This window comes from Heptranchias perlo, chromosome 26 (assembly GCF_035084215.1).
Source record: "Heptranchias perlo isolate sHepPer1 chromosome 26, sHepPer1.hap1, whole genome shotgun sequence".
NCBI classification, from domain to species: Eukaryota; Metazoa; Chordata; class Chondrichthyes; order Hexanchiformes; family Hexanchidae; genus Heptranchias; species Heptranchias perlo.
In genome coordinates, this window is record NC_090350.1 from 41,861,804 (window position 1) to 41,877,301 (window position 15,498).

General features: G+C 43.9%; 1 protein-coding gene across 1 annotated transcript in view; it reads left to right on the forward strand.

Annotated features, from left to right (window-relative positions):
* The window catches only part of LOC137342879 (peptide methionine sulfoxide reductase MsrA-like), a 63,521-nt gene that overhangs the window by 27,306 nt on the left and 20,717 nt on the right, over positions 1 to 15,498 (forward strand). The window contains exon 2 of the mRNA XM_068007052.1: positions 13,569 to 13,698. Within this exon, the coding sequence (XP_067863153.1) occupies positions 13,571 to 13,698 (128 nt within the window). The 5' untranslated portion in view covers positions 13,569 to 13,570. The remainder of the gene's footprint in view (positions 1 to 13,568; positions 13,699 to 15,498) is intronic.

The window sequence follows — 15,498 nt, forward strand, 5'->3', positions numbered from 1 at the left end:
GGGCAACACAGCTGGACAGGGGCATGCAAACTATCCCACCTTTTGGAGGGGTATTTTTGGATTGGGTCGCCCTTTCTGCACAGCTCGGGAACCAACAAAACAAAAGTCTTACCCTGAAGATATTCCCTATAGGATGCCAGTTGCACCTAATTCAGAAGATATAGCCTGGTCTCCTGAAGTACTTTATTCCCCAATTTTCTTCCCTCCTCTCCTGAAGTTGTTTACTTTCCTCCAATTGATATTGGGAAGAGGAAGCCATTTCAGTCTCCGCCACAAACTCCGTCCCCTAGCCACCGACCTCATCCCCCTCCACTGTCTGAGGCTGAACCAGACCGTTTGCAACCTTGGCGTCCTATTTGACCCTGAGCTGAGCTTCAATCCCATATCCGTTCCATCACCCAGACTGCTTACTCCCACCTCTGTATCATCACCCGTCTTTGCCCTGCCTCAGCTCATCTGCTGCTGAAACCCTCATCCATTACTTTGTGACCTCTAGACTCGACTATTCCAATGCTCTCCTGGCCGGCCTCCCACCTTGCACCCTCCGTAAACTTGAACTCATCCTAAACTCTGCTGCCCGTCTCTTAACCCGCCCCAAGTCCTGTTCACCCATCACCCATGTGCTCGCTGACCTACATTGGCTCCCGGTCCAGTAATGCCTGGATTTTAAAATTCTCATCCTTGTTTTCAAATCCCTCCATGGCCTCTCCCCTCCCTAACTCTGTAACCTCCCCTAACCCTCCCAATTGTCTGCACTCCTCCAATTCTGGCCTCTTGTGCAGCTCTGATTTTCATCACCCTAGTTGCCTAGACCCTAAGCTCTGGAATTCCCTCCCTAAACCTCTCCGCCTCTCTCTCCTCCTTTAAGACGCTCCTTAAAACCTACCTCTTTGACCAAGCTTTTGGTCACCTGTCCTAACATCTTATGGGACAAACCAGCGAGCAAGAAATACTTGGGTTCCTGGGTTGAATTGGCAGGGCGCTAGCGGACAATATGTGACTCACATGTTGCCGTTTGGACACCCCTGCTTTTGATGGGCCTCATTAATAATACCTGTCTCTATAGTTATAAATGATGTGGCGATGCCGGTGATGGACTGGGGTTGACAATTGTAAACAATTTTACAACACCAAGTTATAGTCCAGCAATTTTATTTTAAATTCACAAGCTTTCGGAGGCTTCCTCCTTCCTCCTTCACATCGTTCACCTGACGAAGGAGGAAGCCTCCGAAAGCTTGTGAATTTAAAATAAAATTGCTGGACTATAACTTGGTGTTGTAAAATTGTTTACAATTTATAGTTATAAATGGACACTTGTTAACGCACCGGGCGGCAAATCAGCTATTTTGGCTCACGGGATCTGGCTGGTAGATCACTGCGGCTCAGCTCCCTGATTTCCTTCTTACTGCTACTTCTGATTCCAGCTCACACCTGGTGATCTTGCCTCAGGTTCAAGGAATTTTTGATCTTGTGTTAGTTTCTGTTGGATCAGAAATTCCCACCTTCACTGTGGGGCAAGAACTCCGGTCTCACGGAGCAGCATTGGGTTGGAGCTGTAGCCGAGACTGGCAGTGACAAAAGTATAGAGGCATGGGAGGCGGGCACATGGTTCTGCGAAAGGGGTTGGAAGGGAAGAGTACCTCTGTGACGTTTTGGTTGGCGGCCGCAGAGACCGCTGAAGAATCCTGAGCAAGGCGGGCCCGATTCCTGCCCCGCTCGTTGCTGTTCAATTTCACAGGCACGCCTGAAAAATGGCACGATCCAATTTCGGATCAGATGCTTTTCAGGCTTCCTTGGGGTGCAGGACATTGGTCCTCAAAATTGGGCCTCATTGCGTCTGTTCTGTGGGCGTAAAATGGGGGCAACGAAGTCCGATTTCTACCCCAGTGCCTTCAGAGGAGAAAAAGGAGAGGAAATAGGGTAAAAGAAAGTATTATTTCAAAGATGGATGGCTGTCCTTTTGCAGCCAGGGACCTGAGAAGATAATCCCAATTATGCCTCTCCCTTGACAGCCATTTTTGGCGGTGTTTGTCGTTTCTTTTTGAGGCACTCTGCTTCTCTCGACACCATTTTAACTTTCCAACCCTTTGTGTGCCTGAGAATTCAACTTTCCAGGAGGAAAGTGGGGAGGGGGTTAACGTAATTGGAACGTTAACAGAATCCAAAAGTCACCCTTCCTCTCCTGTGACCTGGCCTCGAGGGGATAGTTTGCATCTGTTTTCTATATTCTTGCCTATAGCAAGCTAATTAAACATTTACTGTACCTCAGCAGTAATTGATAGCTTTGCTCCTTTTTTTAATTGGGTTAACAGCTGTTGTTTGGAATGATACGATAATTATCAGCTACTGCTTCTCGCCAAGGCTAATTAAACGTGCAGGAAGAGGAACGTGCCAAAGTGCCATCAGTGTGAGGAAGAAGAGCATTGGCTGAACCCTGGCCCGGAAGCAGCCAGTGGGACCATTTGCTCTCCAGCCAGTTTTCCAGAAGGTGCTGGCTCATGCTGGACTGCAGTTGCAAGGCACTGACCATTCTCTGATGGTGCATCCCCCGATTTCCATCACTTCACCATTGGTGGCGGTGCCATCAGCTGTCTAGGCCCTAAGCTCTGGAATTCCCTCCCTAAACCTCTCCGCCTCTCTGCTTCTCTCTCCTCCTTTAAGACGCTCCTTAAAACCTACCTCTTTGACCAAGCTTTTGGTCACCTGTCCCAATATATCCTTATGTGGTTCGTTGTCAAATTTCGTTTGATAATCGCTCCTGTGAAAAGCCTTGGGACGTTTTGTACCATTAAAGGTGCTATACAAATGCAAGTTGTTGATGTTGTTGTTGTTGTATGTGGGATCTTGCTGTGTACAAATTGGCTGTCGCGTTTGCCTACATAACAACAGTCACTGCAATTCAAAAGTAATTAATTGCTTGTAAAACGCTTCAAGATGCCCAGTGGCAGGCACAAGGCAAAATCCTTTTGTGGAAATTTAATTTTGATTTCTGGAATTTTTTCCAGTGCCACAAAATGTTCCATTGATTGTTGGACTGAATGATCTATCTTCCTACAACAACAATTTGCATTTATATGGCCCCTCTAATGTAGAGAACATTCCGGCATGGGCACGATGGGCCGAATGGCCTCCTGTGCTGTATTATTCTATGATTCTATTCCAAAGGGGCTTCACAGAGGAGAAAGTAGTGGAAGGGTTGGGACAAAGTTGCCTAATACAGTAGCTGCTAGCCGCCTGTGGCGAATTGGGAATCCAGATGTGGCCAATTGCGTTTCTGATTAATAAATAAAAAATGAGTCATAGACATTGTCATTGGGTCTGTGATCTCAATGCTCGTATTCACATGGCGTCTACATGTGAACTTTAACCTTTTTGTGCGTTTGGTGGTAAAATGGTAGGATGAAAAGCAGAGTGTGGGAGCGTTTTTTTGATCATTGTGGCTGCTTTACTTCCTTGGTTACTGAATGGTGCTGGATGTTTGTTAAGTAAATATAACCGTGTGAAGTACATTTACCTGTATTGTGTGTGGGGCATTTTCTACTATAATTAGAGCCTGTGGCTAAAATGACATCGCCATAGCCTCACCTGTGGCTGGTCAGCAATTCCTATTGGACAGCGCTGAGTAAGAAGAGATGACGGGAAGCATGTTTGCAAAGATTTGAGGAGATCCTGAAACCGGCAGAGGGCTTTAGGGAGGGAGTTGTAGGCTGAGACAGCTGAAGGCTCTTTTCCCTGTTGCTAAAAATTCTTAAGTTCTAACCTCCTAAGGCAGGAGGCGGATAACCTGCTAATATATCGAGGCAGATTGCGGTGTGTGCTGTGTGTGCTTTGACAGAAGGCTGTGTTTACTTGGCTGCAGAGAAGATTCTACTACTGTGAGGCTGCTTGCTGAAACAGGCTGTTTATTCCCCTTCTCTCTTTAATACTTTCTTTTTGGAAAGATCGCTGATCGCGGAGGTGATGTACAGACTCCAGTGGCCATTTCCTAACAGCTGAATCAGCCTTTTCATTTTGTACGTGCAGCAGTCGAGCTGGTACTACCCATTTGTCAGCCGTGGCTCTTGCCTCTGAGTTAGAAGGTCGTGGGTTCGAGCCCCACTCCAGAGACTTGAGCGCAAAATCTAGGCTGACACTCCCAGTGCCAGTACAGAGGGAGTGCTGCACTGTCGGAGGTGTCGTCTTTTGGATGAGATGTTAAACCGAGGCCCCGTTTGCCCTCTCAGGTGGACGTAAAAGATCCCATGGCACTATTTGGAAGAAGAGCAGGGGAGTTTTCTGGTTGCTTCTTATGGACTTGTACTTTACAATTAATAATGAATAGTAATTATTTTTTTAAAAAAGAATCACCGTGCTAATTTGAAGGTTGTCAGTGGGGATCTTAAGTTTGGAGTTTTGTTTCTCAAGTGGAGTAAGATATTGTTTGTGTTTTTTTGGATAATGCTTCTTTTGGGAAATTTATGTCGAAATTAAAAGAAAAATGAACATTCTGACCTTGTAATGAGTCACTTGGATTGGAGAGACGTTTTCAAACCTCTTGCAGTGATGCATGTTGGCACTCATCTATAGATTGTCAGTTCCCTCTCCCCCGCTCCTCAACTGAATCCAATGGATTGCTGTAAACTTTTAATACATTTTTAATGATAAAAACAATTGCAGGGTTGATGTTCATGTATGATATTCTTAAGATTCACCAGCTTATATTGGACAGCAAATTGCGGTCAAGAACGTCTCTCTCTGCCTTGAGGAACACTTCCGTCCAACGAACTCTCAACTCAGCTTCCAAACCTTGCCTCCAGAAAAGTTGCAAATCCATGGCTCGGACACAGGCCACAGGAGAAGCTGGTGATGTGCCTTCTCCTTTAACCGCTGCAGTCCTCGTGCTGAGGGTTCCCTCATGATTTTGTTAGGTAGGGAATTCTAGGATATTGATCCAGCGATAATGAAGGAAAGGAGATAATTGTCAAAGTCAGGCCTCGGTGTGATTTGGAGGGGAACAAAGGAGCATTGGAACAAGAGTTGGCCTTTCATCCTCTCGAGCCTGTTCCACCATTCAGTTAGATCATGGCTGATCTGCACCTCAGCTTCATTTACCTGCCTTTGCTCCATATCCCTTGATCCCCTTACCCAACAAAAATATATCGATCTCAGTCTTGAAAGCTCCAAGTGACCCCCAGCATCCACAGCCTTTTGGGGGAGAGAGTTCCAGATTTCCACTACCCTTTGTGTGAAGAAGTGCTTCCTGATTTCACTCCTGAAAGGCCTAGCTCTAATCTTAAGCTTATGTTCCCTTGTTCTTGATTCCCCCACCAGAGAAAATAGTTTCTACCCTATCAAATCCTTTTAATATTTTAAACACTTTGATTAGATCGCCCCTCAACCTTCTAAACTCAAGGGAATACAAGCCCAGTTTGTGCAACCTGTCCTCATCATTTAATCCTCTAAGCCCCAAATGAAGGTGATCTAAGTATCATTAAAGAACAGTCAACCCCACTGACCTGAGTAACACACAGCAAGTGCACCTTGTAACCTTAAAGGGACGCCCAAGTTGCAAAAAGCTACTCTTTAACAATAGAATAATATTGTGCGTCACATGGTATATATTGGTATAAAACAGTGTATCTTTTGACCCATCTCCTTATCTCTGTATCCTCCTCCAGCCCTACAACTCTCAGGGATCTCTGCGTCCCTCCAATTACGGCCTCTTGCGCATCCCCAATTTTAATCGCCCCACCATTGGCGGCCGTGCCTTCAATTGCCTAGACCTGGAATTGCTCTGGAATTCCCTCCCTGAACCTCTCCAACTCTCCGCCTCTCTCTCCTCCTTTAAGATGCTCCTTAGAACCTACCTCTTTGACCAAGCTTTGTCCTAATATCTCCTTATGTGGCTCGGTGTCAAATTTTGTTTGATAATCGCTCCTGTGAAGTGCCTTGGAACGTTTCACTATGTTAAAGGCTCTATTTAAATGCAAGCTGTTGTAGTTGTTGTATTGTAATGCCATGGGAGATCGGCTAGTCATTATATATTAAAAGAAATTCTCTTTAAAAGAGGTTTTACAGCTTTTAAAACCACTACCTTTCTTTAAATTGAGGAACGTCGATGATATGTGGTTGACACATGGTTTTCTCTGGCACTGTGCAGTGTGTGAAGACATCACTGAGGTGGGAGATTGTAATCCCACAGTTGAGACCCCCCTCAAATGCGAGAGGGTTGGGAGGGCCGTGGGCACAGTGACCTTCAGGTGGAAGAGGCGATTGTTCCTCGTCAGTTCCTTCAAACCCCAAAAGCTCTAAACAGAATCGTTAATTTTTTTTAATATTCATTCTTGGGATGTGGGTGTCACTGGCAAGGCCGGCATTTATTGCCCATCTGTAGTTGCCCTGAGAAGGTGGTGGTGGGCCTTCTTCTTGAACTGCTGCAGTAGTGGCTTGATACAACTGAGTGGCTTACCAACCATATTTGTGTGGGACTGATTTATAGGCGAGGGAATTCAAGCCATGCTCATGCAACCTGTCCTCATAATTCATCCCTTAAGTCCCGGTATCATGCTGGGAAATCTGCGCTGTACCCCCTCCAAGGCCAGTATATCCTTCCTGAGGTGCAGTGCCCAAACCTGAACGCAGTCTCCAGATGGGGTCTGACCAAAGCTCTGTACAACTGAAGCATCACTTCCTCACTTTTGTATTCCAGCCCCCTTGTCAAAAGGCCAACATTCCTTGAGCCTTTTTGATTACTTTTTGTACCTGTGCACTAGTTTTTAGTGACTTGTGTACCTGGACACCCAAATCCCTTTGCTCCTCCACATTTTCTAGTCTCTCACCATTTTGTAAATTCTCTGATCTATCTTTCTTGGGTCCAAAGTGGATGACCTCACACTTCCCCACATTGAACTCCATCTGCCACAGTTTTGCCCACTCACTTAATCTATCAATGTCCCTTTGCAACTTCCTTATTCCATCTACACTATTTACTGTGTCTCCTAACCAAGTGTTATCTGCAAACTTGGGTATGCAACTCTCTATTCCTCTATATGGTGAAAAGCTGAGGCCCCAGTACAGATCCTGGGGAACACCACTGTCACATTCCACCAATCAGACTACATTCCCTTTACCCCTACTCTCTGTCTCCTACGTCCCAACCAATTACCAACCCATCTCAGTAGATTGCCTCCAATTCCAAGCGCTTTTATTTTTGCTAATTATCTCTTGTACGGAACCTTACCAAATGCCTTCTGGAAGTCCATATAGATAACATCCATAGACACTCCCTTGTTCACCTCAAAACATACATTAGTCAGATATGCCCTACCTGTCACAAATCCATGCTGACTCTCTTTGATCAGCTCACACCTGTCCAAGTGCTCAGTCGCTCTGTCCCTGATGATAGATTCCAGTAACTTCCCCACAATTGAAGTTAAACTCACAGGTCTATAGTTTTCTGGTTTCTCCCTCCCTCCCTTTTAAATAATGGAGTGACGTTTGCAATCTTCCAATCCAAAGGCACAATTCCTGATCCGAGAGAGCTTTGGATAATTATGACTAACGCAGCCACAATTTCCTCACCTATTTCTTTTAATACCCTGGGGTGGAAATCACCAGGTTCTGGAGATTTGTCTATCGTAAGTCCCATTACCATTTAAAAAAAACTTATATTGCACCCAATAAGTTCTTCCCCTTCTTGTTTTTAGATTCCTTTGTACTGCTGGTATTTTGCCCTCTTCTTCTACTCTGAAAACAGATACAAACGATTTATTTAACAAGTCTTACATTTTCTTATTTTCCATTATAGTCTCACCTGCATCTGTCTTTAATGGGCCCACATTCCCCTTTATCACTCTTTTTCTCTTAATATATTTACCAAAACCTTTACTGTTAGCTTTAATAATTCTTGCAAGTTTTTTTCATTTTTTTTGCACTTCTTATTACTTTCTTTGTTTCCCTTTGTTGCTGTTTACAATCTGTCGAATAGAATGTATGTGGAGAGAAAAACTGAATCAGGCCAATGAGTCACCAACTAAGAGTGCAGATCGAGGAATTTGAGATGAGTGAGACGGCCATGAACGTAGCTTTGGTGGGAAACCTTATGGTGTTAACGTTTTCAGATCCTAGCAGAGGCTTTAGCTTCAGAATCATGCAAACAAAAGGAGGCCATTTGGCCCATCGTGCCTGTGCCGGCTCTCTGAGAGAGCTACCAATTAGTCCCACTCCCCCGCTCTTTCCCCATGGCTCTGCAAATTTTTCCTTTTTAAGTAGAAATCCAATTTGAAAGTTATTATTGAATTTGCTTCCACTGCCCTTTCAGGCAGTGAATTCCGGATCATAACAACTCGCTGCATTAAAAAATTTCTCCTCATCTCCCCTCTGGTTCTTTTGCTAATTATTTTAAATCTGTGTCCTCTGGTTACCGACCCTCCTGCCAATGGAAACAGTTTCTCCCTAACAACCCAAGGAGAGTGAACCAAGGCTGATTTGTCTCTTCCTTCAAAATTTCTCATAACTTTGAACACCTCTATTAAATCTCCCCTTAACCTTCTCTGCTCTAAGGAGAACAATCCCAGCTTCTCCAGTCTCTCCAGATAACTGAAACCCCCCGTCCCTGGTACCATTCTAGTAAACCTCCTCTGCACCCTCTCCAAGACCTTGACATCCTTTCAGAATTGGACACAATATTCTAGCTGAGGTCTAACCAGTGATTTATAAAAATTTAGCAAGGCAATTACAAATGATTCACCAAAGTGTTCAAGACCCCCAGTGTAATGAAAATCAAACTTGCGATCAGGGATTAGGAACATAGGAACAGGAGTCGGCCATTCAGCCCCTCGTGCCTGCTCCGCCATTTGATAAGATCATGGCTGATCTGTGATCTAACTCCATATACCTGCCTTTGGCCCATATCCCTTAATACCTTTGGTTGCCAAAAAGCTATCTATCTCACATTTAAATTTAGGCCAGAACTTTATAGCTGATGGATAATTTGAGAGTGAAGAGCGGCTTGTTTAACTTTAGAAAGTATCAGTTTAAGGGTAATAGCATGATTGGGAGGGTGAAAGGGATCCCCTTTCTAAGAGGTTCGAAAATCATGAGAATAAGTCCAAGGAGAAGCAAAGGTGGCTCAGGAGTGAGAGACTGAAAGAAAAACTTGCATTTATATAGCGTCTTTCACAATCTCAGGACGTTCCAAAGCACTTTACAGCGTAGAGTAGACACTGTTGTTATGTAAAGAAAGAATACTGTTGTTGGCCAGGGGCTGCAGAAACTACTGAGTAACCGTAACCGGTGACCTCCGGTCAACAGTATGAAGAGATACCACGGTTTAATTTACAGCCAAACTTCTTAAGAAAGTTAGAAGGGATAGGAGACTCAGGTAAGTGAAGGATTTTGGCCAAGGTGGTGGAGGAAGGTCCTTTGCCAAGATCAGTAAGATTAGAGTTGGAGGAGAATTTTGAATCAAATAGGTCAGCATCCCAATTTGGAAAGCTGAAACGCTTGTTGATTTACACGGTGTCAGCCGTGACTCAGTGGGTAGCACTCTGGCCTCTGATGTCAGAAGGTTGTGAGTTCGAGTCCCACTCCGGACACTTGAGTATAAAATCCAGGCTGATACTCCCAGTACCAGCGCTGAAGGAGTGCTGCACTGTCAGAGGTGCCGTCTTTCAGATGAGATGTTAAACTGAGGCCCTGTCTGCCATGTGGGGTGAACATAAAAGATCCCATGGCACTATTTCGAAGAAGAGCAGCGGAGTTCTCCCTGGTGTCCTGGCCAATATTTATCCCTCAACCAACATCACTAAAACACAGATTATCTGGTCATCATCACCTTGCTGTTAATGGGCGCTTGATGTTTCCTGCATTACAACAGTGAATACACCTCAAAAAGTACTTCATTGATTGTAAAACACTTTGGGACACCCTGGGGTCTTGAAAGACACTATATAAATGCAAGTCTGTCTTTCTTTGCTTCGTCTTGTGTCCTACTTTATTGAGCTTTGATGCCGTCCCATGCAGTGGTGCCTAGCCCTTTAAAACAGCACCTTTACCGTTCAAACTTCTACCTCACCAAGCTTCTATATTTCAGGAATGAAAGCAAGTTTTTTTTTAATAGGATTACCTTATTCTTGTGAATACTGTTTAATATATATTAAAATTCCAACTACCGGGTGAGCAGGGGCATTAATTGGAATGAACAGTACAGTGGCTCATTCATAATCGTGTAATGAAAAATTGATATGGAATATCTGCTACCCAGCCCCAAGCAATTAGTAATTATGGTGACCTTGTATGTTTTTCTTCTTCCGATTCTTTGTGTGAAAGTCTTATTATTGTCAATCTTAATGACTGGCATTTTTGACAAATTTAATTTATGCTGATTAATGACACAAGCTTCCCAATTTGCTTTGAGCTATGCTGGTTTTTGTATGTATATGTGTGTATATTTATTTATATATATGCGTGCGAGTGTGTGTGTACAAGCCATCACCTGTGATGTGGAGCGCTTTGGGGTGTTATGAATATTAATTCACGGAATAGCTGGGAAGTTATTAACATTCAAACAGTAAACGCCCACATTTGCAGTGAGGTGAAGTTCTGAGAATGTTAAAAGTTACACTGATGTGGGTGTGATTTGGGAACTCAGATGTTTGCTGCATCGATGTACGTTCGTGAAAACTAAACTTAAAAAAAAAACTTCTGGTTTTACAAGTTTGATATCGTCCCTCTCTCCTTCCCCCCCCCAGTGTTTCCTTCGCTGAAGATGTTGGCTCTTACTGGCTCATGCTTCCAACTGGCCAGCTACCCTTTGGTAGCTTATGTGAGTCTAACTGTGAGTGTCAGCAGGATATTTGACTGTGTAAGGCATCATAGCCAACCCTGAGCCTGTCTTCACCTGTCATTTGCACATGGGCATTGAGTTTCTGCTTGTAACTGCTAGTTATATCAGTGCAATCCAGGGGAATCGCCCGAACCCAGTGTAAGGGGTAGGGGAATTTTAAATGGAAGTGAGTTACGCCCAAAACCACTTACGTTCGTGTTTTCCGTGATTTCTTACGCTGGTTTAAGATTGAATTTACCCGGATCAGACCCCGCCCACAAAACTGGCCACACCCCCAGGTGGACATTACGAGATTGCGTGGTTCAGGAAAGCTCTTCAAATTGGGCTCATTTTCTTAGGCGCACAGTTAGGTACGTTTTAACAGTTTTTTACTATCAAAAAAATTACTAAGAAACTGACTAGTGTACACCAATGAAGTTATTAAATGGTTCAGTATCAGTTTTTAAAGTCATTTTCAGTGATTTTAAATCAGGTTACTCACAGGTGGAGGACTGGACACCCGTATTAAAATTACTTATTTTTGATGATAAACCCACTTTCAGCTGTATTAATAAAACTGCACCAGGTTTACCACTCAAATATATCAAGGAATACTTTTTAATGGAAAAAAAAAATTATTGTTTTCTATTACGCTGCCCGATTGCGCTGGTTCATGGAAGATTTTAAGTTTGTGATTATCGGAAACTTGAAGTGTAACCTAACTAGCCCAATTTCGAGCGCATTTTGGGCACAATTTTCTGACGCTGCCCAAAGCGGAAACTCTATCACATGCTCATTTTCTAGCCGAGGTCACTTGATAGCCACCAGGAGAGGGAACCTTGGCTGATTTGCCTCTTCCTTGGCCCAAGAGAGCTGTGTCCAATTGTAACACTCCTCCCCCTGATTGAGTTTGGGTAACTCAGCATGACTGAGTGATCTACCCAGTATCCGACTCAGCACATTAAATAATGGAACCAACCTAGTCAATCCCTTAGTTCTGTGCCATTGCAAATCCGACTAACACTTCTTTCAGTCACTTCACTCCTACCCCTGCTGTAAACAGTGTAACACAGATATAAACGCATTAACTCAGTTATCCATTACAACCACAGGTATCTCACTACTTTATACAGAATTAAAGATTTACGATTTGCTTTCATATATTATAGATTCATAGATTCATAGATTCATAGAAGTTACAACATGGAAACAGGCCCTTCGGCCCAACATGTCCATGTCGCCCAGTTTATACCACTAAGCTAGTCCCAATTGCCTGCACTTGGCCCATATCCCTCGATATCCATGTTACCCATGTAACTGTCCAAATGCTTTTTAAAAGACAAAATTGTACCCGCCTCTACTACTGCCTCTGGCAGCTCGTTCCAGACACTCACCACCCTTTGAGTGAAAAAATTGCCCCTACCTTTGGGAAAAGATTTTGACTATCTACCTTATCTATGCCCCTCATTATTTTATAGACTTCTATAAGATCACCCCTAAACCTCCTACTCTCCAGGGAAAAAAGTCTCAGTCTATCCAACCTCTCCCTATAAGTCAAACCATCAAGTCCCGGTAGCATCCTAGTAAATCTTTTCTGCACTCTTTCTAGTTTAATAATATCCTTTCTATAATAGGGTGACCAGAACTGTACACAGTATTCCAAGTGTGGCCTTACTAATGTCTTGTACAACTTCAACAAGACATCCCAACTCCTGTATTCAATGTTCTGACCAATGAAACCAAGCATGCCGAATGCCTTCTTCACCACCCTATCCACCTGTGACTCCACTTTCAAGGAGATTATGATGCATAGTGACCACCAAACCAAATACCAACCTTTCATTTGGCATTATCTTTACTTAGAAGTGATTTTAAGGTCAGTTCTTTATTACACTAGCATATTCTTACAGTCAGCTGCCCTGGTCTGACTGTGTAACATTATTTCCTGAGAGGTTATAACTATCTGGAAAGGCTGAACAGGCTGGGGCTCTTTTCTCTAGAAAAGAGAAGGCTGACAGGCGACCTGATAGAGGTCTTTAAAATTATGAAAGGGTTTGATAGGATAGACATATAGATGTTTCCACTTGCAGGGGAAACCAAAACTAGGGGCCATAAATATAAGGTAGTCACTAATAAATCCAATAGGGAATTCAGGAGAAACTTCTTTACCCAAAGAGTGGTGAGAATGTGGAACTTGCTACTACAAGGAGTAGTTGAGGCGAATAGCATAGATGCATTTAAGGGGAACATAGACAACACATGAGGGAGAAAGGAATAGAAGGATATGTTGATAGGGTTAGATGAAGTAGGGAGGGAGGAGGCTCGAGTAGAGCTTAAACACCGACTTAGACCAGTTGAGCCGAATGGCCTGTTCCTGTGTTGTACATTCTATGTAATTTTCTGTTGACTAACTCAGGAGATTCTCAAAGGCCAATAGTGTGGGACAGCACCAAGACTTGGAGAGAAGGCAAGATTAATAAGAGACAGTGGTTGGGCGATGTCAAACTTTGGTTTTAAAACTTGGAGTTTGCGGGAGAAAGGGAAGACAGAGAGCGATTAAGGCATTCTCTAGCTTTGAGCTCCTAAAAGTTAGAGTAGGAGATCGCGAATGTAGCTGATTTTAGAAGATGTGAATAATTGAGATAGAGATCCTTAAATTCTGCTGATGTGGTTTGCTGGTTTCAGCCAGATGTATCTGTTTATGAGTCTTAAGCCCTTGGTTTATGTTGTGACTGAGAAGGAATTTGTTGTTCTTGTTATGCAGGTATGAAGCAGGGAACGGATATTGGCACTCAGTATCGATCGGTCATTTACACATACACCCAGGACCAGGTGGACACTGCACTACAATCCAAAGAGGTCTACCAGCAGTTGGACGGAAAGCTCCTCTTTCAGTATGGTCTTAGTAGGTCAATGATACTTTCACTTACTTTGAATCTGGAGGCAACAGATTAGAGTCTGGAGTGCTGCTCACATCAAATATACAAATAAGCCTCACGACTACCTAAGGGTTGGATGTCTCACATGTTGAAGAGGTCAGGGGTTGGGGAAAGGAAGAACCAAGATGGTCCATTTCAGCTGTTAGGTAATTGTGGTGATACATTGATAGTGGTGCTGAAGGAAATGGTAGGAACTATCTATCCACACACTAAACAATCAAGATACCCTCCTGTCACACATCTGACCAGCCATCCATCAACACACCTGTGAATCAATCCATCAACCACTTACCCATCAGTAATCCGCCTACTCACTCATCCAGATACCAATACAGCCACCCACCCAATCTTAACCTTAACCCTAACCCTAACACTAGATAAACACATGAGGGGAAGAGGAATAGAAGGTTATGCTGATAGAGTTAGATGAAGAGGGGTGGAGGGGGCTCATGTGGAGCATAAACACCGGCATAGACCAGTTGTCATGAATGGCCAGTTTCTGTGCTGTAAGTTCTTTGCAATTCTATGTAGCCCTCACCCTAACCCTATGTGTTGTAGACTCTATGTAATTCTATGCTTTTCAAACAAAATTTGACACTGAGCCACATAAGGAGATATTAGGACAGGTGACAAAAAGCTTGGTCAAAGAGGTAGGTTTTTAAGGAGCGTCTTAAAGGAGGAGAGAGAGGCGGAGAAGTTTTCGGAGGGAATTCCAGAGCGGCACGGCCCCCAATGGTGGAGCGATGAAAATCACAGATTTTTGTGCAAGAGGCCAGAATTGGAGGAGCGCAGAGATCTCGGAGGGTTGTAGGGCTGGAGGAGGTTACTGAGATAGGGAGGGGGCGAGGCCATGGAGGGATTTGAAAACAAGGATAAGAACTTTAAAATCGAGGCATTGCCGGAACCAAAAGTAAATCAGCATCTCCCTCAGCCGGTTACACTTAAACTTGCCGTCCCCTGAGGACAGCTGTCACTGTCGTCGCTGTCTGAATCCCCTCAGTGCCCCTTTGCCATAGTGACATTTGGCGGAGGTCATGGGTGACGCCATTACCTTGCTGCACTGATCAATGATTAGTCCCCCAGTCCCAGCCCAGCAGTGCTGTGCAAGCCAGCTGCATGCACTCACACAGTGTATAAGGCCTATCTCCCTCTACCTCTCTTTCCATCTTTCTCTTTATCTTTCTCCATATCTCTTTTATTTCTCAATCGTTCTTTATTTCCATTTTTCTCTTTCTCTCTGTATCTTATTCCCGCTTTCAATCCGTCTCTTTTTATTTTATCTGTTTTTATCATCATATATCGCTCCCTTGTTTTATTCCTCGTTGTATCCTCCTTAATCTCCCACTCTGTTCCTATCTCTCACTTTCTATCTCTCCCTCTCTCTGTTTCTACCTCTCTTGCTCTCTATCTCTCCGTGTCTGTCTCTGCCTTTCGTTCTCTATCTCATTGTCTGTCTCTACCTTTATTGCTCTCTGTCTCTCCATGTCTCTGCCTCTCTCGTTCTCTAACTCTCCATGTCCTTCTCTGCCTCTCTTGTTTTTTATCACTCCGTATCTCTGTCTCTGACTCGTCCTCTATCTCTCTGTATCCTCTGTCTTTTGCCCTCTATCTCTCTGTATCCTCTGTCTTTTGTCCTCTATCTCTCTGTATCTCTGTCTCTTGTTCTCTATCTCTCAGTGACTCTATCTCCTGCCCTCTATCTGTCTGCCTCACAGGCTGTGATTCTGCATCAGAATGATTTACAAAGTGGTTCTG